Source organism: Pan paniscus, chromosome 19 (assembly GCF_029289425.2).
Source record: "Pan paniscus chromosome 19, NHGRI_mPanPan1-v2.0_pri, whole genome shotgun sequence".
In the NCBI taxonomy this organism is placed as follows: Eukaryota; Metazoa; Chordata; class Mammalia; order Primates; family Hominidae; genus Pan; species Pan paniscus.
The window spans coordinates 81,043,613-81,071,076 of NC_073268.2; the positions used below are offsets into that span (position 1 = coordinate 81,043,613).

At 40.2% G+C, this 27,464-nt stretch overlaps 1 protein-coding gene across 2 annotated transcripts in view; it reads right to left on the bottom strand.

Annotated features, from left to right (window-relative positions):
• Positions 1-6,900: 6,900 nt before the first annotated feature.
• The window catches only part of GNA13 (G protein subunit alpha 13), a 47,505-nt gene continuing 26,941 nt past the window's right edge, over positions 6,901-27,464 (bottom strand). For both annotated transcript variants that reach the window (XM_034942744.3, XM_063598789.1), the window contains exons 3-4: positions 15,834-15,884; positions 6,901-12,428 (exon numbers count right to left, since the gene is read on the bottom strand). In XM_034942744.3, coding sequence (XP_034798635.1) covers positions 11,856-12,428; positions 15,834-15,884 — 624 coding nt within the window. In that variant the 3' untranslated portion in view covers positions 6,901-11,855. The remainder of the gene's footprint in view (positions 12,429-15,833; positions 15,885-27,464) is intronic.

The following is a 27,464-nucleotide window of genomic DNA, read 5'->3' on the forward strand; positions in this document are numbered from 1 at the left end:
ATTCCACTTCTTATAATGCTTACTGGTTTTTCATGCCCATGGGATAAAAGCCAACGGTGTTGATCTGGCACGTGAGGACCTCCATGACATGTTCGCTGCTCATTTCCTCAGCTTTACCTCTTGCTACTCATCCACCACCTTTCTATCTTCCAACTGGTTAGGGTTCTTGCTGCTACCCAACTCGTAAGCCCCACACACCTCAGTGCCTTCGCACATGCGGTACCCTCTGTCTAGGACTCCCTTCCATACCTGTGTCTGACTCATCTTTTATCATAGTCTTTCGTATTTTTGTTTCCCTTACTAAACAGTGAACTTTTGGGGGTGGGGATCAGGGAACTGTTTCTCCTCCTTACCCTCATCACCTTACAGAAGGCTATTCAGTGAAAGGTGCTCGATCAAAGCTAGATAATCAAAGAACTCCCGGCTTTCTTACTGACACAATGTTCCACCATCTGGCATGCAGCCTTTCCTGCGTGTTAGGTCTAGGTAAATTTAAGACATCTTTAAAGCCCCAGCCCAAACACCTTCTCTTCCACAAAAGTATCCCTGCCAGGCTGGGCAACACAGTGAGACCCTGACTCTACAAATAATAATAATAATAATAATTGGGCACAGTGGCATGCACCTGTGGTCCTGGCTACTTGGGAGGCTGAGGCAGGAACATCACTTGAGCCCAGGAGGTCAAGACTGCAGCAAATTGTGATCCTGCTTCTGCAATCCACCCTGGGTGACAGAACGAGACTGTGCCTCAAAAAAAAGAAGAAAAAAAAAAAAGGCTGGGCACAGTGGCTCATGCTTATAATCCTAACACTTTGTGGGGCTGAGGTGGGCGGATCTCCTAAGGTCAGGAGTTCAAGACCAGCCTGGCCAACATGGTGAAACCCTGTCTCTACTAAAAATACAAAAAATTAGCTGGGTGTGGTGGCGGGTGCCTGTAATCCCAGCTACTCGGGAGGCTGAGGCAGGAGAATTGTTTGAACCCCGGAGGCGGAGGTTGCAGTGAGCCAAGATTGCGCCACTGCACTCCAGCCTGGGTGACAGAGTGAAACTCCATCTCAAAAAAAAAAAAGAAAGAAAAAGAAAAAAGTGTCCCTGATTCCACCTAGATGGAAGGAATTGCCTTTCTCTGAAGGGTTGGAGCATTTTATCTAATCCCCTCTAATGGTATCTTGGCTTAAGTATTTATGCACCTCTATTTTCTCCCCTGCTGGACTGGAAACATCTTAAATTCAACTCCATAAGTGGATCATTTTCTTATCACCCAAAGTGTCCAGCACATGGGTGACGTAGTAGACATTTAACAAATTCAGTTAAATTCTACAAACATTTTTTGAGCACTTATATATACCCATCAAGCTACTAGACTGAGGATTCAGAGGCAAATGAGACAAATACAGTGATCTCTGACTTCCAGAAGCTTACAGTCTAATCTAGAAGTCAGACTGGAAGACAAATAGTTACACATGTGATGACCAAGATCAATGCAGTAGGTGAACTCTTGTAAAGCAAGCAAGGGGAGGTGTACTCTGTGCAGGGCAAATGCAGGGCTGATCTTCTGCCTCTAAATGTTTATTAAGTTTTTTCTTCATATAAAAGCGACCAATCCTCTTCGTAGAAAATTTGGAAAAGAGAAAAGTGTAAAGAGGACAAAATACTTTGTGATTCCCATCACTCAGAAAAGCTAACATTTTGCTATATTTACTTTTAGTCTCTTTGCTAACTTTGTGGAGTGACTGAAGTCTCAAATTCTTTGAACAGCCTTATTGAGATATAATTCATATGCTATAAAACTGGAGAGCCTGTCTCCATACTGGCAGGGTGGCATTCTCTCCACTCCTCCACAGTCAGATTCTCATCACAATTTGATTGAGATTTGAATTAGATTGAGTCCGATGGGCACTCAAAGAGCTTAACAGGAGCATCTGTGTAACAATGTCGAGTTCACAGCACAGTGGAGTGGAGGAGCTAAGAATCTATGAACAATAATAGCTTCAAGATAAGGTACAGAGGTCAGGCGAGGTGGGTCATGCCTACAATCCCAGCACTTCGGGAGGCTGAGGTGGGCAGATTGTTTGAGCTCAGGAGTTAGAGACCAGCCTGGGTAATATAGTGAGACCTCATCTCTACCAAAAAAAAAAAAAAAAAAAAAAAAATTAGCCAGATGTGGTGGTGCGTAACTGTGGTCCCAGCTACTTGAGAGGCTGAGGTGGGAGGATCACTTAAGCCTGGGAGGTCAAAGCGAAAGTGAGCTATGATTGTGTCACTGCACTCCAGCCTGGGTGGCAGAGTGAGACCCTATCTCAATAAATAATAGTAATAATAATAATAATAGTAATGTAGAGTGATTTAAGTGCCCTGAAAAAGCAATAACATGGGACAAGTACTCAGAGAAAGAACTGCTTCTAGCCCAGGATGCATAGCAATTGGGATATCCTCCCCTGAACTGGGTCTTGAAGGATGAGGATTTGCCATGTGGCAAACAGAACCAGAGAGAAGAGGTGTGGGGCAAAGAAGCCATCGAGTTTAGCTAGAGTGGAGGAAGCTGGAAGGGAAGGCCGGTTAGAAAAAGGCTGATGCAGCTGGGCACGGTGGCTCACACCTGTCATCTCAGCACTGTGGGAGGCCGAGGTGGACGGATCACAAGGTCAGGAGTTCGAGACCAGCCTGGCCAACATGGCGAAACTCTGTCTTTACTAAAAATACAAAAATTAGCCAGGCATGGTGGCGCGTGCCTGTAATCCCAGCTAGTGGGGAGGCTGGGGTGAGAGAATCGCCTGAACCCGGGAGGCGGAGATTGCAGTGAGCCAAGACCGAGCCACTGCACTCCAGCCTAGTGACAGAGCGAGACTCCGTCTCAAAAAAGAAAGAAAAAGGTTGATGCTGGGTCCTGAATGGTGTGGATGCCGTGCAGGGAGCTGGAACACTCTTCTGTCTCACGCACTACAGAAAGGAATAATATCCGGTATTCCCGTATTGGATTAACGCTTCTTATTTCCATTAAGTTGGGCGTCCGGCTCTTCATCTAGAATATATTCCCTTTATATCGATGTATGGCATCTTCCCCCAGACTATAACCTGCTACAAATGCAAGGATTGCCTGCAGAAAATTAGCCTTGATCTGTAATTTCATTAATAGAGCCAAGCTGTGGGTGCTGTGAGGTTCATTTTTTATTTCTTTCTTTCAAGATTGAGTCTTGCTCTGTCGCTCAGGCTGGAGTGCAGTGGCGATCTCGGCTCGCTGCAGCCTCCGCCTCCCAGGCTCAAGCAATTCTCCTGCCTCAGCTTCCTGAGTAGCTGGGACTACAGGCGTGTGCCACCACACCTAGCTAATTTTTGTATTTTTAGTAGAGACGGGGTTTCACCATGTTGGCCAGGCTGGTCTCGAACCCCTGACCTCAGGTGATCCACCCGCCTCGGCCTCCCAAAGTGCTGGAATTACAGGTGTGAGCCACCAGCACCCAGGGAGGTTCATTGTTTTCAGAACAAAATTTCAACTAAGTCTGATGGTAAAATCAGCTAGTTAAATCCTACAAAGCTTACAAGAACTGGGGATTTTCCACGTAGAATAATGTGAAAGTAAAACGAAACAACTTTTTCTCCCCCCAAGGTCAGCAGTGCTTAGCCTTCAGTTCATCTTATGTTCCGTCTCCCCTTCAACAGTTGGCAGGGGCAGAAAATCAAGCGTGTCTAAAGCGGCAGTCTAGGTCATTACGGAAGAATCATCGACTTTAAAAAAGACTTGATAGCTTCTGTTTTCCTACCATGAACCTTCATCGGGAAAAGAAAAAGCAACATACTCCTCCACTCAGTATAAATGTTAATTCTGGACACAACTTCCCTCAGTATTCTTGTGGCAAACAGGGAAGCTGAACACAACCTCCTTGAATGGCTAATTTGTATCCCATACTTGTTTGAGCCTTTTGTTTTCTTGGTGTACTTCAAAGAAAAAGGAACACTGTGAAATATTCTTGCACAGCATTTTCATGGATACCCCTTAGGCCAACCACATACCGTATTTCAGAGGCCCCACTAATTTCTGAGGAAAAATTACATGTACTTTTATTTATTTATTTACTTATTTATTTAGAGCCGGAGTCTCGCTCTGTTGCCCAGGCTGGAGTGCAGTGGCAAAATCTTGGCTCACTGCAACCTCCCCATCCCGGGTTAAAGTGATTCTCCTGCTTCAGCCTCCTGAGTTGCTGGGACTACAGGCACGTGCCGCCACACCCGGCTAGTTTTTGTATTTTTAGTAGAGATAGGGTTTCACTGTGTTAGCCAGGCTGGTCTCGAATTCCTGACATCAGGTGATCCGCCAGCCTAGGCCTCCCAAAGTGCTGGGATTACAGGTGTGAGCCACCACTCCAGGCCTTTATTTTTATTTTAAAATTTTTTGAGATGGAGTTTCGCTTTGTCGCCCAGGCTGGAGTGCAGTGGTGCGATCTTGGCTCATTGCAACCTCTGCTTCCCAGATACAAGCAATTCTCAGTACAGGCGCCCGCCACAGGTCTGGCTAATTTTTGTATTTTTAGTAGAGACGTGGTTTTACCATGTTGGCTAGGCTGGTCTTAAACTCCTGACCTCAAGTGATCCGCCCACCTTAGCCTCCCAAAGTGCTGGGATTACAGGCGGGAACCACCACGCCTGGCCTATAGCATGTATTTTAAAACACTGCCCTGGGCCATCTGCTTTTTGAGGATTTGCCAAATTTCCCAAGTCACCAAAACAGACCTCTAGTTTAACTTGTAAACCTTGAGTTTCCTATATTCTCAGGACCAAAAAGTCTCCCTTTTCGTTTTCAACAACCCACTCTGTGGGCAATGAAACAGGTCATTTTGGGAGAGCATCCTGTACTGACATGACATCCCACAGTGCCAATTAACCAGGATTGTGCCCACTTTGCTACACAATAGTTTGTATTGTTTCTTTTTACACAGATAAATATTCCCTTGTTCCAACAACAGCATAAAAAAGGTGTTTTTGTTTTTTAAATGACCTCTTGGTTTGTTTGGGGATTCAAATGCTCAAGTGAGTCTAGTTTCAATTTTTAAAGATCTTAAATCTCTCCCAGAAAGACCTGTTTCCAAAGTCACAGATTTTTAGATGTTAAGAGTTAGACTCAAAGTCCAAATTTTCTAACCCAGTTTCTCTTGAGATCAACAGTAAAATTTCATGTTAGAGGTGAGAACCTGGAAAGGAATTTTTATTTGCCAGAGAGGTTGGAACCAGAGCAGCTAGGAGCACAGCCAGCCATTACCTCCAGCCATTTCCTCACACCTGCTTTGCAACACCAAGAGAAAGCCCTTCATTCTGTTTAGGGGAAGAACAGTACAAGCACAGCTTTATCTATCTGTCTGTCTATCTATTTACTTAGAGACAAGGTCTGGATCTATCACCCGGGCTGGAGTGCAGTGGCGCGATCTTGGCTCACTGCAACTTCCACGGCCTCCCGAGTAGCTGGGGTACTACAGGCCCATGCCACCATGCCCACCTAATTTTTGTAAAGACGGGATTTCACCATGTTGCCCAGGCTGGTTTCGAACTCGTGAGCTCAAGTGATCCGCCAGCCTTGGCCTCCCAAAGTGCTGGGATTACAAGCGTGAGCCACCACGCCCAGCCATAGCTTTCAATACATGCCAGGTAAGAAAAGGCATAAAGATGCCAAGTGATTTGACAACTGCTAACTTAGCAGGAAAGCGTAAAGGGAAAAGATGAGTAGTAACCACAGAAGGTGTGCTTGACACGATTTGATAATGATACTTTCTCTCTCTGGTTCCCAGACCCATAACCCAGTCTAATCATGTGAAAAACACCAAATTTCAACAGATGGGCATTCTACAAAATACCTGACCAGTACTCCTCAAAACTGCCAAAGTCCTCAAGCCTGTAATCCCAGCAATTTGGGAGACCGAAGCAGGCAAATCGCTTGAGCTCAGGAGTTCCAGACCAGCCTGGGCAACATGGCGAAACTCTGTCTCTACTAAAAATACAAAAAGTAACTGGGTGTGGTGGCACGCACCTGTAATCCCAGCTACTTGGGTGGCTGAGGCAGGAGAATCACTTGAACCTGGGAGGTGGAGGTTGCAGTGAGCTGAGATCGGGCCACTGCACTCCAGCCTGGGTGACAAAGGAGTGAGACCCTGTCTCAAAAAGAAAAAACAAAAACAAAAAACACCTGTCAAAGTAATCAAAAACAGAAAGTCTGAGATAAACAGGAGTCTGTTAACTACCAAGAGCTGAAGGAGACATGACGAGTGAATGTAATGTCGTGTGCTGGATGGATCCTGGCACACAAGTAAGGCATTAGGGGAAAACTAAGGAAACAAGAACAAAGTATGGGCTTTAGTGAATAATGTTATTAGTATTGGTTCATTAATTATGACAAATGTACCAAAGTAATGCAAGACGGTAACTACGGGAACTATTATAAGGGGTGTGGAGTATAGGGGAACTCTGTACTGTCTTGAAATTTTTCTGTAAATCATAATCTAACATGAAGTTTGTTTTTTTAAAAAAGATGAGTGGTCAATGTTGGTTTGTCTCCAAACATTAATTACAACAGACGTAACAGAATTATTAATACTGTCGCAGCTGGATGAACTGAGCTCAGGTACACCCTAATACAGTTTCAGTGGCCATAAGAGGAGCAGAGAAAACAAGTGGTTTCTCTTCCTCTATTCCCTTGTCAAAATATATTAAGTGTCTGAGAACTTCCTTGGAAGAAGTCCACATCTCCGTTTCTAGTAAGAAGTTTCTAGACTAATATTCAAGCCAAGTGGCATTGGGATTCTGCTGAAGTAGATTTGTGCCTTAACTCAGTCCCTAGATGAAACTTTTGCTTTCAAACTTTTAGTATCTGCTTTACACTTTACAATTACCAAACTGTTAAATAACATCATAGTATTGAATTGTTTACAAATGTTTATTAAATGTCAGTAATTTTTACAAAGCAAATATTAATAGCAAGAGGCAAATGTTTTGCAAAATATGTACAAAAGTAAAAAGCTGTAATGAACTAGCAACTCATTTTATAAAATCAAACCATTCTTTCCACTTTTAGACCTCCTTTAGAAATAATTTATTGCGCATCCTGAACTAAAGCACTGACAGAAAAATTTACAACAATTATCAGATAATGTGCTTAGTTCCTGGAAAGTTATAAAAAGATATATGTAAAAAAAAAAAATCCTAAGCCACAAATATTTTATAGAGCTAATACAAGTCATGTTTTGTTAGGTACAGTATCTACGGGGTTATTACAAAATATACTTTTTTATAAGGCTTCTTGTGGTAAATGAGCTCTCACCAGAGTAGAGTAGTTTAGAAAAGCCATTTCAAACATTTTGCGATTCTGCCTTCAAGTAAGAGGTAAAAGGTAAATGGCATAGTTTGTTGCACTGTTGCATATACTATGCAAGAATGAATCTCTACCCCTTTCTTTCCTAGTACCATCAAACAGGCATGATTAAGGACAATTTCTCACTTACTATGGCAAAAAATATTATATACAAGCTTTCTTAACACAAACCAAAGTCACATACCAAGTAGTATATGACGTTCAGTGATATTCACTGACTGAAAATTTATGCACACTGAGTTCCAGCATACTCTGATCCACCTGTAAACTTTCATCAACAGCAGATTTGTATGTCACAAAACTCTCAAGACATAAAATATTGCCATATCATTCATGCTTTCAAAACAATGTTCGTATAAGCTCTCGCATTTGAAACCAGATGGTAAGACGTGAATGCTACAAGAGTGAACATAACTTAAATGCTAACTACACGTTCAAGTACAGACATAAGAATGCTAGTGGTACAAACACTGACTCCAAATAATGTTGTTAATCACCTACCAGCCTAAGACTAGTATCTACTTGATGGAACTTGAAAAAGCCATAAAGTCCAACTTGTTTAAAATGTTCAGATTTAGACTTACACTTCAAGATCTCGTATACATTTATTAATAAGCCCTAACCTCGTACCATAAAAAAATGGGCATGTGCTATATTTGGGACATGCGGACACACCCACACCCACCCACAATCTCTCCCCTCCTCATGTTTACTAGACTGAAAAGCCACCCTGTATCCTATCATTAAAAAACAAAACAAAACAAAACAAAACAGTGCTTTTAGTCAAGCAGCACAAGGACAGATCATCTGTGATTAACAGAAGCGAACGCCTTAAAATGATGGGAGAGAGACAAATTAACTAGGTACTAAGTCAGATTTCCAAGTGAAAAAGACATGAGCAAAACTTCTGGTCTTAATTTCTCAAATAAAACTAAAATAAATGAAATGGTAACAGAGTGACTTTCTCTAAATTTATTAGGGAGTTTGTTACAAATGTTTGGGCTTTACAGGCATGATTTCACGGATTCAAACAAGAAATTAACACTGATATTTAGCCTTCTCATGACATACACAGAAATAACATTGCTACAAATTGCAATGGAGAGAATCTTGTTTCAAATGGCTTAGTTTGGGGTTTTGTCTAAATGTATCATTATATAATGAAAGCACCAATTTGAGGGTTTCTCAAATAGTGATTTGAATTTTAGGACATAACAGTATAACATGGTAACTTTATTCTTCATATATAAATAAGGCATAATCGGATGTGTAATAATGCTGAAAATACATTTTATCAAAAGCATAAATACAAGTATTTGGGTACACATTGAAAGTTAGGACTTAACCAATTTCTTCTTACAAAAAATGATAAGGACATATGGTATTTGTTGAATCTAAATCAGCACTTCTAATCATTTCTGGTATTGAGGCGATCTTTTTCCTTCTACTTTAAACCAACCACTGCCACCAACTGAATAAGGATTTCCCTAAACAGCCTCAATTTGAGACTAACCAGAGGACCTTCTCTATGCAAATTACATGCCAATACACCTTAAAAGAAAAGAAGACAAAAGTGAATGAGTTTTTTCATTCCATACTGCTTTCTTTGGTTGCAGAGCAATCCAGTGCCCTTTCCAGATAATAAAATTGAAATGAAGATTTCAATTTAATATTTGGCAGACAGCAACAATGCAGGTTATTAAAAATATTAAAGGGGCAGAGGCATGCTTTGAATTATTCAGATTTTCAGAAAACATTTGACAAAACCCTTTCTCTATAAAAGTTACGGTCTAAATTTATGTTGTTTTATAAGGCAACTGTGTATACATTTCTTCAAGGTCAATGAAGACACTTGTGTGATATTTCCTCAGAATTAAATGAGAAGGCATTCAGATTTAAGAACAGAATGTAATACAGGATTAGGCACATTTTATTCCAAATCATAACCATAAAGATTTAGAAAATCAAATACATCAAAGAACTTTAAATCTAAATTACTTTTTTAGAGACTGGGGTAAGTTGGCATAGTGAAATTATGAGCACCTTTTCAATTCTGTTCACTAAATTTCATCTCTCTCTTCATATAGTGGTATTTCAAAAGGATTCAGTTTTCATGATACAGGTATAAGACTCCTTTCAAACGTTTTAAAAATACAATGTATAAAAAAATGTGGACTGAAGCCTTTAGATTGAACTTAAAGTTCTACTGAATGTCAAAACAAGCCTAAGTTGAATATAAGTAATTCACTGCCTCAAAATATAGTCTAGATTTTAAAAGAATGTTGATTCTGAGACATTACATGCAGCAGGGAAGAAAACTGCAAATGCCCAAAATAACATGATATCTATTTGGTGTTTCAACACTTCTTGGTGGTAATTCAAAAGGGGGAAACTTGGTGATTTCTGCTTTGTCAGGCAATATCTATGGTTCGTATCACAGATCTTAACTATGACTTAAGTAAGATGAAGTGTCCTCTTTCTATAGGGATCTAACTTGAGCCCTCAGTGGAGTCAAATGTTTTGGCCATTCAATTTGCTAAATGTATGGGTAAACTCTCCAATGAATAGTCCAAATGTTACTGTGCACATATTCCGATATTCATTAGCACTGCAATTATGCTAATTTTGTGAATTTAAACAATGTATTCTTTTTGGCAAGAAGCACTAGATGTAGAACTATTCAAACATGCATGAATGATACCATGATACCATACCATGAACATGCATGATACCATGAACATGCATCACGGTGCCGGGCTACGTATGTGTAGCTCATGGATTACCATGGCATGAAAACGCTAGAAGTTACATGGATACAATGATAGTGGAAGTTCAAATGTGAGAAAAGTCAGGTATGTCAAGAACAATCCCTGGTTAGTTCACTGAAAAGCCCCACTCTCGTATCAGACAGCAAGACAGAACAACAGCCACTGACTTGGAAAGGCTGGGTGATCCATAACGACCAATCTTTCAAGGACCAATAAAATACCTGAGTACACAGTCAGCTATACAGTAAAATGACAGATATCACAGTCTTAAAATTTTCAGGAAAAGTAGAAAAGCTGTCAGACTTTTCAAGCTGTCGCCAGCCTTGGACTTCTGTTTCTCTAATTGTAGCACTACATACAGCCTAGAAGATAGTATTTCAGTACTGCAAACCAGCCATTCTGATGAGTTCACTATGAATGTATCTGCGATCACAAAGCTACTTCGTGGACACATTTTAATTTGGTAAGCAGTGGGGGGAGGTCAATGTAATCATCTTCAGGTGCGAACTAAAAAAATTACTACTGATCCTTAGAAGCATCCTTAAAACATTTAAAATATACCTCAAAAAAGCTGGACTTTCAACAACAACAATTATACAAATGTATACATACTGTATCTGTTAGAGACACACCAAGAATGAACAGGAATCTCAAATAATGCCTTCTTGAATAGTCTTGACAGAAAAATACTGCCCTTAGCAAACTCCAAATAAACAAAACGATGCCACAAATGCCACAGTGTGGAGTTTATGGGACTGGACAGGACAGCAAAAGATAGATGTTTGTGATGATACAACAATGATTTCCTACAGTAAGGATTGGTCTTTACTGACCAACTGAGATAGGGCTTAAAAGTCAAATACATGACATTCTGGAACAGGTTAAGTTTATTTAGAAAGTTCTGTTACCAAGTTGCTTGCAGTTTTTAGTTGCTGCTATGGCCAGAATGTTTCACATATGGTACATTAAACTACATGATAATTAAATATGAGAAAGGCAAATTCTATTTCACTCATTACGTTTGACCAAAACACGGTAAATAGCATTAGCTTGCCTTTTGCTCTCCCATACCACCTGTGAACTCTTCATCAGCGTCAGACCAAAGATCCTTATGTAAACTTGAAAACAGGAAGAACATTACCTTCAGAAACACAGAAATCTAAAAGCAAAACAGCTGTTGTGTATACAAGCAATTAAAATATGAAGGCTAAACCTTCTATAAACCTACAGAATGCCATTTCTTAGATCGAACTTCTAACAGCCCTTACAAAATAGGAGGTCACCATAAAGTTAGGCAACAAGTGTCACTGCTATGTGTAAGGCGGACAGAAGATACCTTGTTTTGGAACTGAATATTCCTAACCTCATCCCTACAAGTATTTAAGGACACCTTTGATACTTGGCACTGCAGGAGAATTCAGTTTGGAAAGTAGAATAATTTAAAGCCTGAAATATGCCTAGTCTGAGGTCAGCTGGGAAGTTTTAACTGGACTTGAATAGAAGCCATGGTGAAACAGATCAAAGCCTGCATTACAGCAAATCTTGGCAATGTGTCACTCAACAGCTTTCAGCCACAAACCAAAGGCCGCAGAAAAAGTACTAAGATTTTCAAGAAGTTAAACGTAGAATTAAGATTGTTCTAATTCTGGTTGTAAACTGCTATTTTAAAAAACAAAACAAACAGAAAACATCAAAAACACAAAAAGATATTAAAACAGCAAGTCTTTTGTACATCACTGTAGCATAAGCTGCTTGAGGTTGTCATGCAGAATAGTATCCTTCACGTCACGGAAAACAAGGCGGATGTTCTCCGTGTTGATAGCAGTGGTGAAGTGGTGGTATAAGGGCTTCTGCTGCTGGTCCCGGCGTTTGTTCCGGAAACATTCCACCAGGAATTTTTGGACGTCTCTTAAGCAGTGGGGATCCCCTTCAAATTCTAGGAAATAGTCTTTGATGCTCACAATTTGCACCTTCTCCTCAAGCAAGTCTGTCTTGTTTAAGAACAGAATTATGGAGACATTGCTGAAAACCCGGTTATTGACGATTGTTTCAAAAATGTTCAGAGACTCCGTAAGGCGATTGGTCAGTCGATCTTCCATAAGCACCTGGTCAAATTCACTTGAGGAAACAAGGAAAAGTATTGATGTCACACTGTCGAAACATTCAAACCAACGTTTCCTTTCTGATCTCTGACCACCTACATCAACCATTTTGAAAGGAACATTTTTTATTTCAAAGTCGTATTCATGGATGCCTTTGGTGGGTCTTCTGGCGAGCAGAATATCTTGTTGTGATGGAATATAATCCTGGAAAAGAAAAAACTTGTTTTATACCTAGTAATCCCGAAGTAATGCGAATTTTTAATGGACTACTAACTGGACTAGTGAATAGATATGCAAACAAAATGATCTTTTAAGTGACATTTTCAGATAGATTATGCTTATTATAAAATGCCAAGACTTGTCAGACATGGTGGGTCATGCCTATAATCCCAGCACTTTGGGAGGCTGAGGCAGGAGGATCGCTTGCGAAGCCAGGAGTTTGAGAGTATCCTGGGCAATATAGCAAGACCCCACTTGTGCTCCCCACAACAAAAGCCAAGATACATTAAAATGTTAGCAGGACGGGTTCAAAATTTACTACAAATGGCCAGAATCTACTTATTTTCATCCCTGCAATACTACTCAAAATTTAAGCGGAAGTCTTATCAATTGTTCTCACCCACCCTCACTGCTATATATCCACCTGCAATCTTACTCCCCACTATCAGCCACTCTTGGTTCTAGCCAGAGTGATCTTCCTGTCTGCATATCCACCTTCTCCACACTGCTCCTTGCTCCTCTATTAAAAGCAATGGGGGCTGGGCGCGATGGCTCACGCTTGTAATCCCAGCACTTTGGGAGGCCGAGACGGGCGGCTCACGAGGTCAGGAGATTGAGACCATCCTGGCTAACACAGTGAAACCCCATCTCTACTAAAAATACAAAAAAATTAGCAAGGCGTGGTGGCGGGCGCCTGTAGTCCCAGCTACTTGGGAGGCTGAGGCAGGAGAGTGGTGTGAACCCAGGAGGTGGAGCTTGCAGTGAGCTGAGATCACGCCACTGCACTCCAGCCTGGGTGACAGAGCAAGACTTTGTCTCAAAAAAAAAAAAAAAAAAAAAAAAAAAAAAAAAAAGCAATGGGATCTGATTCCAGTGCCAATTCACAAGGATCACTTCCCAGTTCCAAGTTCTGCCCACCTCTCTCTAACCTATTCTAAAAGTTCTTTTACTGTGCAACCCCACTCATGACTTAAAACTTCTATGTTTTCATTGCTGCTATATTACATGTGTGAAAAACCCTTTCTCTACTGTAATTAACTATATTCTAGCTTTCTTACTTACTGACCCAAGAACTCAAACTAGTCACTTACTCTGAGTGTCAGCACCTCTGTCTGTGAAATGGAGGTGATCACACTTCATCTATCTACCTGGGAGGGAGGGTTGCTGCAAGGATCAAATGAGCTCTTCTCTGCACTCTTGGTCAGTGAACTCTAAGACCCTGAACAAACAGAAGCTGCTGGTCACACAAGTCACCGGCTACTCTGTGATGGCACACTTCCTTATGCAATGTAACTGGTTCTTCCTTGTCAGTCTAGCATTTTTCCAAAACTACAACACAACTTTCTGGTAATACATGAACGGGACAGCTAATATTTATCATCAAGGTCAAAATATTTTAAAAATCAAGGCAGGATTTAAAACAATGCTGTTATTCACAATGCTGCACTTTATGCCTTTCTGAATAGTGTCATATGATTTTGAAATTTCATTACAAGAATACTCATTGTCTCAAAATGGTGCAATGGAATTAAGAATATATACATACACATATTTTTTTGAGATGGAGTCTTGCTCTGTTGCCCAGATTGGAGTGCAGTGGCGGAATCTCGGCTCACTGCAACCTGCGTCTCCCGGGTTCAAGCGATTCTCCTCCTCAGCCTCCCAAATAGCTGGGATTACAGGTGTGCACCACCACAGCCGGCTAATTCTTTGTATTTTTAGTAAAGACGGGGTTTCGCCATTTTGGCCAGGCTCGTCTCGAACTCCTGACCTCAAGTGATCCTCCCGCCTCAGCCTCCCAATGTGCTTGGATTATAGGCGTGAGCCACTGCACCCGGCCAGAATTTAGAATTTTTAAAAAGTAGGTGGGTTCTTAGTTACTGGCAACCAACAGCCATTCATTAAACAACTCTAGGACTCAAGTGTTAGCTTTTCCATGTTTTCTTCTAGCTTTGTTCACATACATGCCTGCTTTATTCATAATCAGCATATGCACGCAGCGTTCAGCCTACCTCTGCATTTTTGCTTAATATTTTGTGAACTGTTCCATATGCTGATACAATCATACCTCATTTCGAAAGACAAGAAAATACACCAAATGCATTAATGTGCTGTACTTTACATTAACATTTCCCTACTAGTGATCATTAAGGTTGTTTCCAATTTTTAGCCATAATTAACAGAAATACTGCAATTAAAATTCTCATGCACATATTTTTTTTTCTTTTGGACTATTTCCTAAGATTAAAATAATCAGGGATATGATTATGACGTTAAAGGTTACAAACATTTTAATGAGTCTGGATACTTAACACCCGACTGCTTTCTAGAAGGCAATACCAATTTACAGCATACGCCTATGCCAGCTCCTTCAGAAACACGCCGGGCCCTGAGCTTTAAAAAATGTAATTCCATAAAAATAAAAAGTTTTCTATTATTGTCTCTATTAAAGCTAATAATCTAGTTAGCAATCTAAAGGCTGCTTCACATGAAGCACAGAACTTCATGCAATCGAGTGCTAAATAGTCTGGCAGAGCAGAGTATGTTGATGAGGACACACACATACTAGCTGTGTGAAGAAGAAGAAACCTGCCTTATGAGGAGGCAAATGAAGCTGTGCTACATTTAGAGAGTAACAGATGACTCTAAGGCAATGGCTTTCAAAATTTTCCTAAGCAGCAGAAACCTTTCTCCCAGTGAACTCTTCTGTGTACGCCCAATACAGAGGTCAAACAAGCAAGATGCTCTGCCTGCAGCGGGCCCTGCTGGCCACGGCGCCAGCTTAGAGCTGCTGGCTCCGAGGAATACCTACAGGAAAATGATAAACTCTCTTTTCAAGGGCGACTCCCCCTACCTCGTGGAGTCTCTTCAGCCTTTAAAATCTAGCCCTCCTACTCCGTGACTCGACACAAAGGGGGCATGAATTCGAAAATGTCATTTGACAAAAGATTTGGAAATCAGTCAACCCACTGTGTTCTATTTCTGTTTACAAACAAAAACCTCTAAAGATACTAAAGTATAACAGATAATGCACAGTATCATTTTCAAACACAAACTTCTTTCTCTGAACAGTTTTACTTCCAAGAAATAGCAGATAAAGCATTCCTCAAGAAAATGGTAGAGACCTGGACAGTTAGAGGGAGAAAAAAGAAGTGTCGTGATTAAACAATAAAAATACTTTCATTTTGAAAAAATAAAAATCATTCAATATTCTGAGCTACCAATCACTCTAAATAAAGCAGGGAAGAATCAGAACGCCACCACTATTAAAAAAAAAGAGAGAAAGAAGCAAATAGCTTAATACATAATTTTTCTAAATTTCCTAACATCGATATCCTGACTTCTGCTTTCAAATGGCACTAAACATAAACATTTGGTTTAAACACTTACTGGTTCTCCAAGTTTATCCAAGTTATCCAGGAAATATTTTACAGATTCACCCTAAAAACAAGAAGAAAACAAACAGTTATTAGGGCTTAGAAATGGAAGATCTTGTTACAACAGTTTATATCATACTGTCTGGTTGTACACTTAACCCAAACAGACTTTGTTTAGTCACCAATTTCAGACAGCTAACCTTCCTAAAAACATACAAAACGTCTGCTCTGTCAGAGTGCTAAATCTGCAAAGGCAGGCTGATCTCACAAATGCTTAATAGAATCAATATCCCAAGTGATCATCTACTTGGACAGGATTACACACATGCTTTTTGCTATAACTACGTATCCACAGTGAAGACATATAATTAGAAGATGAAAACTGCTTTTGAGATAAAACATAAATCTACATATACAATTTAAGTGACAGTCTTTTTGTCTACATTTTCTAGCTTAATAGTGATGGTAGTTATCTTCAGAGACAAACCAAACCAGAGATGAGGTAAGAATACTGTACAAAATCCCCCAACCACAGGCATGGACAGGCGTGCCTTGCTCAGGAAGGCCCTGGATAGTGCTGCCAGCTTCACATCTCCAACAGGTCTTTTCCCGAGTGGCCTATCCTTTCTGAGCCCAGTTTTCTCTATGAAACTTCCAAGCAATTTCAAACATCTAAACTGTACGAGAATACATTCCTAACATGAAAACGCTTGACCAGAGGACACAGAGAAGAGGGGAACTATTTTGGGAAAGAAGGGGTCTGTGTCCGAGTCTCCTAGTCCTCACCCCCTGCGTTTCACTTTCCCGCGGGATTCTACAGCTGCAGCACTGCCCCTGCCTGAAGCTACTTCCAAGTGTTCCTGAAGCAGCACCTCATTTAGTATGCCTGGGCATCATGTGAAGATCTCCTCACACTGCAGGCTCTGGTTTAGTAGGTCTGGGTGGGACCCCAGTTTCTGCAATTCAAGGAGTGCCTGGGACCACACTTTGAGTCACAAAGCTTGAAAGTAGCAGTTCTGTAATTTTTTGGTCTCAAGATCACACAATATGATCCAGCAATGGCACTGCTAGGTATATACCCAAAAGAAAGGAAATGAGTATATGGAGGAGAGAGATATCTGCACCCCCACGTTTACTGCGGCACTCTTCACAAAAGCCAAGATTTGGAAGCAGCCTAAGTGTCCATCAACAGATGAATGGGTAAAGAAAATGTGATACACATACAGAATGGAGTCCTATTTAGCTATAAAAAAGAATGAGATTCAGTCATTTGCAACAACATATATGGAACTGTAGGTCATTATGTTAAGTGAAGTAAGACAGACACAGAAAGACAAACATTGCATGCTATCACTTATTGGTAGGAGCTAAAAATCAAAGCAATTGAACCCATGGAGATAGACAGAAGGATGGTTACCAACGGCTGGGAAGGGCAGCAAGGGTTGGGGTGGCAGGAGGTGGGGACGGCTAATAGGTACAAAAGATAGTTAAAGTGAACGAATATGAACCAGTATTTGATAGCACAACAGGGTGACTATACTCATTAATAATTTAAGTGTACATTTACAAATAACTAAAAGAGTATAATCGGATTGTTTGTAACATAAAGGATAAATGCCTGAAGGGAGAGATACCCCATCTTCCATGAGTGATTATTACGCATTGCATGCCTCTATCAAAACAGCTCATGTACGCCACAAATATATGAATCTATTATGTGCCCACAAAAATTAAAAACAGAAAAATTAAAAAAATAAAAACGGAAGACATGGAAACAAATGATGATGTCTCTGGACTCAATAAGCTCAACAGCTTCTGATTACTTCTTTTTGTGTTTAGTGTCCTCATTCAAATTTTATAAAAAGCTCAGTACGAGGCAACTGGTATCCTCTCCTCCTACCTTCCAAAAGTGTCTGGCAGATAAAATATGAATTACTGGGAGAAAGTTACCCTTCAATATTTTTTTCCTAACAATTTCAGAAGTGATCAAAGTCTTCTTGTTTTCTAATATTAATGTTAAGGAACAGATGTGAATTTCAGTCCTTTCTCTAACAAGGAGTGATCTGGCCAAGTCTCTAAACTCCTCCAGGCCTCCATTTCCCCCAGAGTTACATGAAGAAGTTCAGTGGTTCAATGGATAACCAACCACTTAAGTTCTGCCCTGTGCAACAATTTCAGTTAGTTCCACTGATTTAAAGTTAAGTTCTCCTTTCCTCATAGGCCATGTGTCTGTTAATCCTAAATCTGCTTTTCTTGTGACTCATTCAAGTGGTGCTGCTTCCACGTTCTTTGCTAATAAAGGATTTAATGTATTGTGCAAGAATATTATGAGTTTAAGACTCACTTTTTGCTGGTTGTAACTTGAGGCTCTCATATTTTTCCCAGTTCATCTTATGTTACTGAAGGGAATTTTTTTTTTTTTTTTTTTTTTTTTTTTGAGACAGGGTCTCAATCTGTTGCCCAGGCTGGGGTGCAATGGCGCGATCTTGGCTCACTACAACCTCCACCTCCCGGGTTCAAGCCATTCTCCTGCGCCTCAGCCTCTGGGGTAGCTGGGATTACAGGTGTGGGCCTCCGCGCCTGGCTAATTTTTGTATTTTTAGTAGAGACAGGGTTTCTCCATGTGGGCCAGGCTGGTCTTGAACTCCTGACCTCAGGTGATCCACCCGTCTCGGCCTCCCAAAGTGCTGGGATTACAGGTGTGAGCCACCATGACCGGCCTGGAAATTTTAAAAATAAAATTTCAAAGAAATTTCATTTCACAGTTAACACTTTAAAAACTTAAGATTATTTTATTCGGCCCTTAGCTCTTTTTTCTGTTCAGAACACTACAGGTAAGTTTCTAGGTTACTGCAGTAAGGCTGAAGAGTAAAAGTAGCATGGCACTCTGAAAAGTGTTCCAATATTTCTTTAGCCTTGTGGATATTTCAGCTCCATTTAAATGGCATAGCAGCCAGTGTATCTGGGTTCCAGCCCCAAGATAGACTTTATTACTGACAAAGTCAACGAACAGTATTAGGTGAGCTTCAGTTACCCTTTGAGTATTAGAAGTCTATGAGGTTCCACGAACCATATTTCTTACGAGTTTTACAAAATGGTGTCTAAGCTGGGAATGGCTTCAATGTTGCCCCCACTTCACAACAATAATTTGTTATAAACATCCTTTGCTTGTAAAGACAAAATGGGTCTGGAGTCCTAAGCTTGAAGGTAACAGAAAAGCTAAGAACAAAAGTTAGAAAATAATTTCTATTAAATTTATAGTCATACAGAGAGAGGCTTAGCAGCGTATCGACCCAGTTACTGAACAAGTGACATTTGTATTCAATGTTCTCTGCTGCACAGCTAAAATATTAAAAGGAAAGGACTTAGAATGTACTTCTTTAAAAGGATATGGAATTTAAGCTGGATAGCCAAAGAACACACAAGAAGAACTGATCTGCTGTTTTAGAACATACTCAAAAACACCAGTGGCTTTATGTCAATAAGAAAAGGGCAACTCTGCTTATAGAAAATAGGTAAAGAGTAGAGTTTTTTAATTCAAAGTCTGATTCATGCCTTAAGAATATAACATAAGGTTTGTAGAGATGGGTATCAAATATAGATTTTCTAATAAAAAGCAAGGTAAACATATTCTAGAAAGCAATTTGGCAATATGTATTAAGATCTTTCAAATGATCCTCAACACAGTACCACTGAAAAAGTATACACAACTACAACAGTGCTAGTGAATTACTATTATGGCAGAAGGAAGAGCTGGTTGAGAGCAAATGGATTGCTCCTTATATTTATCTAGATTCTGGACCAGGGGTCTGTCCACAAACTATACAGCCTGAAGGCCAAATCCAACCCAATGCCTGTTTTTGTACGGCTCATTTTTAAATGGTTGGGGAAAAAACTTAAAAGACTATTTCATGATATGTAAAAATGATATGAAATTCGAACTTCAATATCCATAAATAAAAATGCACTGGAACACAGCCACGCTCACCTGTTGGTGTATGGTCTATGGGAACTTCCAGGCTACAACAGCAGAGGTGAGGAGTGGAGACTGAGGCAGTGTGTTGCACTCTCATCACTCTGCACCACTGCTTGGTGCACCACAAACTGCAGTGACACAGTTATAACTTGAAAATATTCCAAGAGTCACCAGTATTGCCACACCATGACATTAAAAAAAAAAAAGGGAGTAAATACACATCCATCCAAATAAAAAGAAGGCCCTGAATACCACACTTTTAAGGCACAGTGGGATGTAAATAATTTTGCTATCAAATTCCATGGTAAAGCATTATTTATTATGCAATGACACTATAGCTATGCTAGAAGAATACAATGTATGCCAACATTTACAGACTAAGCTTTCTTCAATCCTCCCAACCCACAGAAAAGCAATGGTCATAAAACAAAAACAAAACACATGCAAAATTTTAAAATGGAATAGCTTATCACTGCAGAATTTCTTCACCAAAACAAAAAATGAAATGAGACTGCAACCAAAGTGTTTTCAAGTTTTCAAAGTTTTTGTTAGACAAGCAAGGAATGCCATTTACCAAGTGAGTGAGTAACTCATGTTTGATTGTAACAGCTGAAGAAATATGGCCAGAGAAAATAACCTTGTTTAAGACTATTAGCCTTTCAGTGAGAGCAGTTGCTCAGAGTTGAGGACACTCGGAACAACCATCAACTGTCAATTAAGAAACATGGCAAATTATTTCAGTGGTTTTCCTTGGCTCTTGCTGAGTTTATTACCACAATGCTCAGTTGTTGTTTACTTAGGGAATCAATGCCAAGTTTGAAGTGACTGAAGAACCAGCCTGTATGAACAGTCCATGTGGAAGAGCTACGTGTGAGAGTATTTTCAGAGAAGCTGAGAAAACACTAAATGAGTACAACCTAAACTGGAATATGCTAGGCTGTGTTACAACTGATGGTGGTAAAAATGCGTGGAACAGAAAAGGGGTCAAACATGCAAAACCTGTGTAAGGGTTACTCACTGCATTACTCATGAGCATGTACCTTGTGGGAAACACACGAATCTATTGTGCTCATGAACGAGTAATGTCAGTGATGAATTTAACACGCTCCTGTGAACTTGACCATCAGCAGGTCATGAGTTTCTGTCAGAAACAAAAAGTGAAAATTCTGACACAGTTCGATGTCTTAGCAGCGCTAAAGTTTTACTGACTTTTTTCTGAGCACAGGGATGGAACTGATTTCTTTTCCTGAACAAGAACTACCCTTAACCACTATTGTTGAACACTGAATGGTTTCGGAAATTAGCCTTAGGGCAGACCTGATTTGATTTCTGAATGAATTCAACCTAAAATTACAAGGCAAAATGGCATTGTTGGTGAAACTTACACTCTGGTAAAGTCATTTCGACAGCTAGCATAGTTTTAATCAAAACAATGTCAAACTGCTTTATATACTTTCTTTGCTGTCAAAAGTTAAAACAAGAAGTGAGACTTCCATTCCCATACAAATTTCCAGTGGACATAATATTTCTAAACTCTAACTACAGTTCCAACAGCATCTTTCAGACCCCTATGTAAGTGCAAAGGAAATTTCCATATTTCAAAATCCATTTAACTATGCAAATGAAGAGCTTCTACCTAACCTTCAAGTGGTTAATCTGCAATGTAATGACATGCTAAGAGGCAAACACTGAGAAGAATCTAACAGGATTCTGTAAGTATCTCTCAAGCATTGACTATGCTCAATAAAAATCATATGCTATGGCTGGCACGGTGGCTCACACCTGTAAGCCCAGCACTTTGGGAGGACGCCAAAGCGGGAGGATTGCTTGAGCCCAGGAGTTTAAAACCCACCTAGGCAACACACTGAGACTCATCTCTACAAAAAGTTAAAAAATTAGCTGGGTGTGGTGGCATGTGCCTGTAGTCCCAACTACTAGGGAGGGTGAGGTAGGATCATCACCTGAGCCCGGGGGTTGAGGCTGCAATGAGCTGTGATCATGGCACCGCACTCCAGCCTGGGCGACAGAGCAAGACCTTCTCCAAAAAATAAACAATCATATGCTCATTTGGTAGTATCTGTGTGAAAATATATTTTCAAGGATGAAATGTGTAAAATCTCATTACAGATCAGAATGGAGGAATATTTGTAACTGACTTTGACAAAAAGATGCTAAAACGTTGAATCCCAATAAACAAAATGTTATTCCAAAAGAATCCAATTTTTTTCACATTCGTAGCCACAAAAACTTGCACACAAGTTTATATTTTTAATCTCATCAATAAAAATTTTTATATAAATACCTACATAATGCCCTTGATTTCTTCCCTTGGCATGCAGTGCCTGAAATATTATACTATCTGACCCTTTACACATTTCTAGACCAATGACACTTAATCCTGGTAATCTATCAGAATTACCTAATGTGCTTATTAAAAATAGATTCCCAGGTCTCCAAACAAATCCACCCAATCAAAATCTTAGCAAGTTCCGAGAGAAGTGATTCTGATGTAGCCAGCCCTAGCATTACTTCAAATCTGGATATATATTTTACTCAAAACTAGATTTCATATTAATTTCATCTTTTAGGATCAATTACACAAAATCTGTTTTTAAAGTCTAAAAATGCCAAGATAAGAAATTTAGTTTAGTTTTATCTTACTGTAAAAGTGGGCTTGTTTTTTGTTTTCTTGAGATAGGGTCTCAACTCTGGTTATCCAGGCTGGAGTACAGTGGCACAATGTAGCCACTATCGAGGCTCACTGTAGCCTTGACCACCTGGGCTCAGGTGATTCTCCCAGTTCAGCCTCCAGCGTAGGTGGGATTACAGGCACTCGCTACCATGCCTGGCTAATTGTTTGTATATTTCGTAGAGATGGGGTTTCACTATGTTGCCCAGGGTGGTCTCGAACTCCTGGACTCAAGCAACCCACCCACTTCGGCCTCCGGGAGTGCTGGGATTACAAGCATGAGCCACTACACCCAGCTGTAAAAGTGGATTTCAAGCAGTATTTGCATTCTTCATAATTCACCACGTCTCACAAGAAACTATCAGGCCTTCTTTTGGGATATCTGAATCATAAACAATAAAATTAAGTCTATATATAGCTTCCTCTTTTAAAAAAACTTATTTGACAATTCTGACAAGCTTTATTTCCTACTGTACTACAGTTCTAGCTGCCTACTTGTCTATACCCCTAGAGCCTATTTTCAAATGTTCACCATAGTCCACAGCTTTCAAGCTAACTCAGATTTTGTGGTTAAAAATTAATGGACCTGATACTCCAGATGTAACATTACTGAACGTGCTGAGAAGCGCGGATGGGAAAAGTTATCGTTAAGTGCTACTTATATTTTAGCAATAGGACTCTAAGGAACTTGAAACCTCAATTAAACTTACAAAATTAATTTGCTTCTATAATAGACACCTAAACATTGCATGATAGGTAAATAAGCAATTAAAAATGCTTAATAAGCAGCACTCCCTGGCCAGGTTCAGTGGCTCAATGCCTGTAATCCCAGCACTTTGGGAGGCTAAAGAGCAAGGATTGCCTGAGCCCAGGAGTTCGAGACCCAGCCTAGAACACATAGAGAGATCCCATCTCTGCAAACAAACAAACAAAAAAATTAGCCAGGTGTGGTGGTGCACGCCTGTGGTCCCAGCTATTTGGGAGGCTGAGGTGGGAGGATCACTTGAGCCTAGGAGTTCAAGACTGCAGTGAGCCACGACTAAGCAGCAGCACTCTCCATCATTTTACGTGGTAACAGGTAAAAAAACTGCACTATGATGAAAACAGCAGATAAGACACAACAAAAAAAATTATAAGTAATGTATAAGGTTTTAATTTTCAGAGTTAAAATGAGAGGCCTACTCTGCCAAACATTATCATGATTTTATATATTAGTTAATCATCACTAAAAACCCAAAAACTATACAATTTTCTATATTTTATACTCCCAAAATAAGACCAAATCACTACTCTCCACCAAAATAAAAAAAAAAAAACCATAAGACAAAACAAAAATCACATCCAACCCTTAAACAAACCTCAAATCCTTCAAATCAAGACTACACTATCCCTCTGAGTCAGGTCAGAGTCCCAATACCAACATAATTGACAAATACAATTTATCACTTTATCATCTGATCCCCAAAGGGAATGATGATCTATAGTTATATCAGGAAGCCATGACTAGAAAATACTCTATGGCTTAGATGTAAGACTTTCCATTAAAAACAAAAACAAAACAGTACTCACTTTCACAAATCATAAGCCAAGTTTATATAGGCTGTAAAATAAAGCCATTTCCAAAGTAAGTATAATTAAAGAAATATTTTTTTGCCAAATGAATCTTACACTAAAGAATCACAAATTCATCAAAAATTATGAAGCAGAGGGGGTTCATTAAAATACAGAACTTCTAGATCATTCAAGATCTAATATAGTATGAACCTTTTAAGAAAATTGCATAGAAAATGAGATTATAAGGAAACTCATCAAAATGTAACAGTGGTTATAAAGACATATACATGAACCTTTTCCAAGCATATTCGATTTTTTGTTTGTTTGTTTGTTTTTTTGAGACAGAGTTTCGCTCTTGTTGCCCAGGCTGGGGTGCAATGGCAGGATCCTGGCTCACCACAACCTCCGCCTCCCAGGTTCAAGCGATTCTTCTGCCTCAGCCTTCCAAGTAGCTGGGATTACAAGCATGAGCCACCATGACCAGTTAATTTTGTATTTTTAGTGGAGACAGGGTTTCTCTATGTTGGTCAGGCTGGTCTCGAACTCCCGGCCTCAGGTGATCCGCCCACCTTGGCCTCCCAAAATGCTGGGATTACAGGCGTGAGCCACCGCGCCCGGCCTCTTTTCCCAGCATATTCTTAAGGCTCACTACTTTCTGAAGCAGAAGGAAAGAAACCATTTTATGAAAATCTAGTTTACTGACTTCCTAATAATTTTTCTACAATTCTGATCTTAACACTAGCACTTTTGTGTCCTTTCTCTTGCCTCAGAAATCCAAAGTGCACCTGTCTTTCTCAAATCATCCAGATTTATTTATGTAGTAAAGCCAAATTCCCACCTCACACCCCTCCCCCACCTTTTTTTTTTTTTTTTTTTTTTAAAGAGATAGGTTTTCACTATGTTTCCCAGGCTGGTCTCAAATTCCTGGGCTCAAGCAGTCCTCCTGCCTCAGCCTTCCAAGTAGCTGGGATTACAGGCGTACCACCACAAGCAGCCACTGGGGGCCCTTTAAAAATCTAAGAAAATCTTTTGCTTAAATTTCCATAGTGGTTTTATCAGCACCTCCTATGGCATGAGTCATTTTCTACCTCATATGCAATCATCTGTGTACTTGTTTTATTTCCTTTTCTACAATGTATTGTTTCTGGGGACAGTTTTTGCCTTCTTAGTCACTGTATCCCTCTAAATATTTGCATATAGTGTTAAATAATATATATGTTTGAAAAAAGTGAGTATCACAGAATTGGACTCTCTTTGAAACTAGGAACACTGACATGCTAATTTCTCCTTTACAACAAAAGGCTTTCCTAAGAATGATGGGAGAAGCCAAAACAAAACCAAATATTCAAAACTTCTATCAGTTAAGAAAACAAGGCTGGGCGTGGTGGCTCATGCCTGTAATCCCAGCACTTTGAGAGGTCAAGGTGGGCAGATTACTTGAGGCCAGGAGTTTAAGACCAGTCTGGCCAACATGGTGAAATCCCATCTACTAAAGGTACAAACATTAGGCTGGGCACGGTGGCTCACGCCTGTAATCCCAGTACTCTGGGAGGCCGAGGTGGGCGGATCACGAGGTCAGGAGATCGAGCCCACGGTGAAACCCCGTCTCTACTAAAAATACAAAAAATCAGCCGGGCGCGGTGGCGGGTGCCTGTAGTCCCAGCTACTCGGGAGGCCGAGGGAGGAGAATGGCGTGAACCCGGGAGGCGGAGCTTGCAGTGAGCTGAGATCGCGTCACTGCATCCAGCCTGGGTGACAGAGCGAGACTCCGTCTCAAAAAAACAAAAGAAAACAAAAGTACAAACATTAGGCGGGCATAGTGATGGGCTCCTGTAGTCTCAGCTACTTGGGAGGGAGGCTGAGGCAGGAGAACTGCTTGAATCCGGGAGGCAGAGGTTGCAGTGACTTGAGATCACGCCACTGCACTCCAGTCTGAGCGACAGAGTGAGACTGTCTCCAAAAAAAAAAAAAAAAAAATACCACCTACCATATAAGGAAGAAAGTAGAAAAAAAAACCCCACTTCACAGGTGATTCTTAAGGTTGCTCATCATCTACTTGCAAGAACCACTGTAATTATAATTTTCCTAAATGGTAGCAGTTGCCTCTTGTAATTAGCTCACTGGTACTTAGGGCATTTCATGAAATACTTGAGCCTAAGAAGACTGTTTCATGTGTCATGAGAGGTATGACTGCAGATCACTTGTCTTGGCCTCAACACTAGGATGATAGCGCCACAACCTTAAGCAACTTTCAGGTCACCAAGAAAGATGAAAGTCAAGGAATACAGATCAAACTATCTCTAATTCCTGCCTCCCTACTTTACTCTTCAGCTCCACACCACCTTCTTCTTCCGATCTGCAGCCTCCACTTCCCCCACCTACACACCTTCCAGAGAGCTACAGCCTCTACATGCAGTCTCTAGAATCTAGCCTTCCCCAACTAGGTGACAGTTTCCTTAAAGAGGAATACTATGGATTTTGTTTCTTAAAAAGGAGGTAAAAACAAAAAGAAAAAGAAAAAGAAAAAAAAAGGAGGCAGAGTTACTGATATAATACTGAGAAGTTCACCTGAATGAGAAACATAAGGATGTTGGGAAAAACTTGGTGAACACTGAAGGATCAAGGATACTGTTCAGTTGTGCTGCTGAGTCAAAAAGTATTTACCAAGAACTACCTAAAACAGGAGAAATATAATAGTATCTGATAAAATGCTGAATTAGCTATGCAGTTAGCATGTCTCGTGTTTGAAGTCTCCAGCTAGTCCCAACTGACTATCTCCAACATTATCTCCTACTTTTCCCTATGAAACAAGCTCCATGCCCATCTCCCCATGCTTCTGGAAAATTCTGTGCATATTCCTACCTCCTCTACCTAACACCATTTCCCCCACATGCCTCTGCTTCCACCTCTCCTTCTGGGGTTCTTACTATTATACAGGGAGCAAAGATAAATTTTAAGTTGGAAGACAGCTTGGAGAACAAGTAACCTTATGCTCCATTTTACAGATGAGAAGCCTAAGGGTCAGGGAAGTTAGGTGGCTTAGCCAACAAAACTGTTTCAGTGGCAGAACCAAGAATTTAATGTATCCTGATTCTTATTTTTCCCCTACCTCCACTGCAACTTCCCAACTCTTGGTAATCATACTCTTCACTCAATATCTTCTGCACTTATGGTTTATACCACTCATGGCACTTATTTTTATATGTAGTCCTACATGTCAAATTTAGACTCAAAATCTCTTTGCTACACCTCCCTGTATCCTAGGATAGCAATTTTACCCTGTACAGAGCAATAGCTACATAAACATCTGTTGAATTTTTTGTATTATAACTTCCCCTTTATGACATCCTGTTTCCATCTTATTATTTCTACAAATGTCAGAGTTGTCACAAGCATAATACATTGAACGGGAAGGTTTTTTTTTA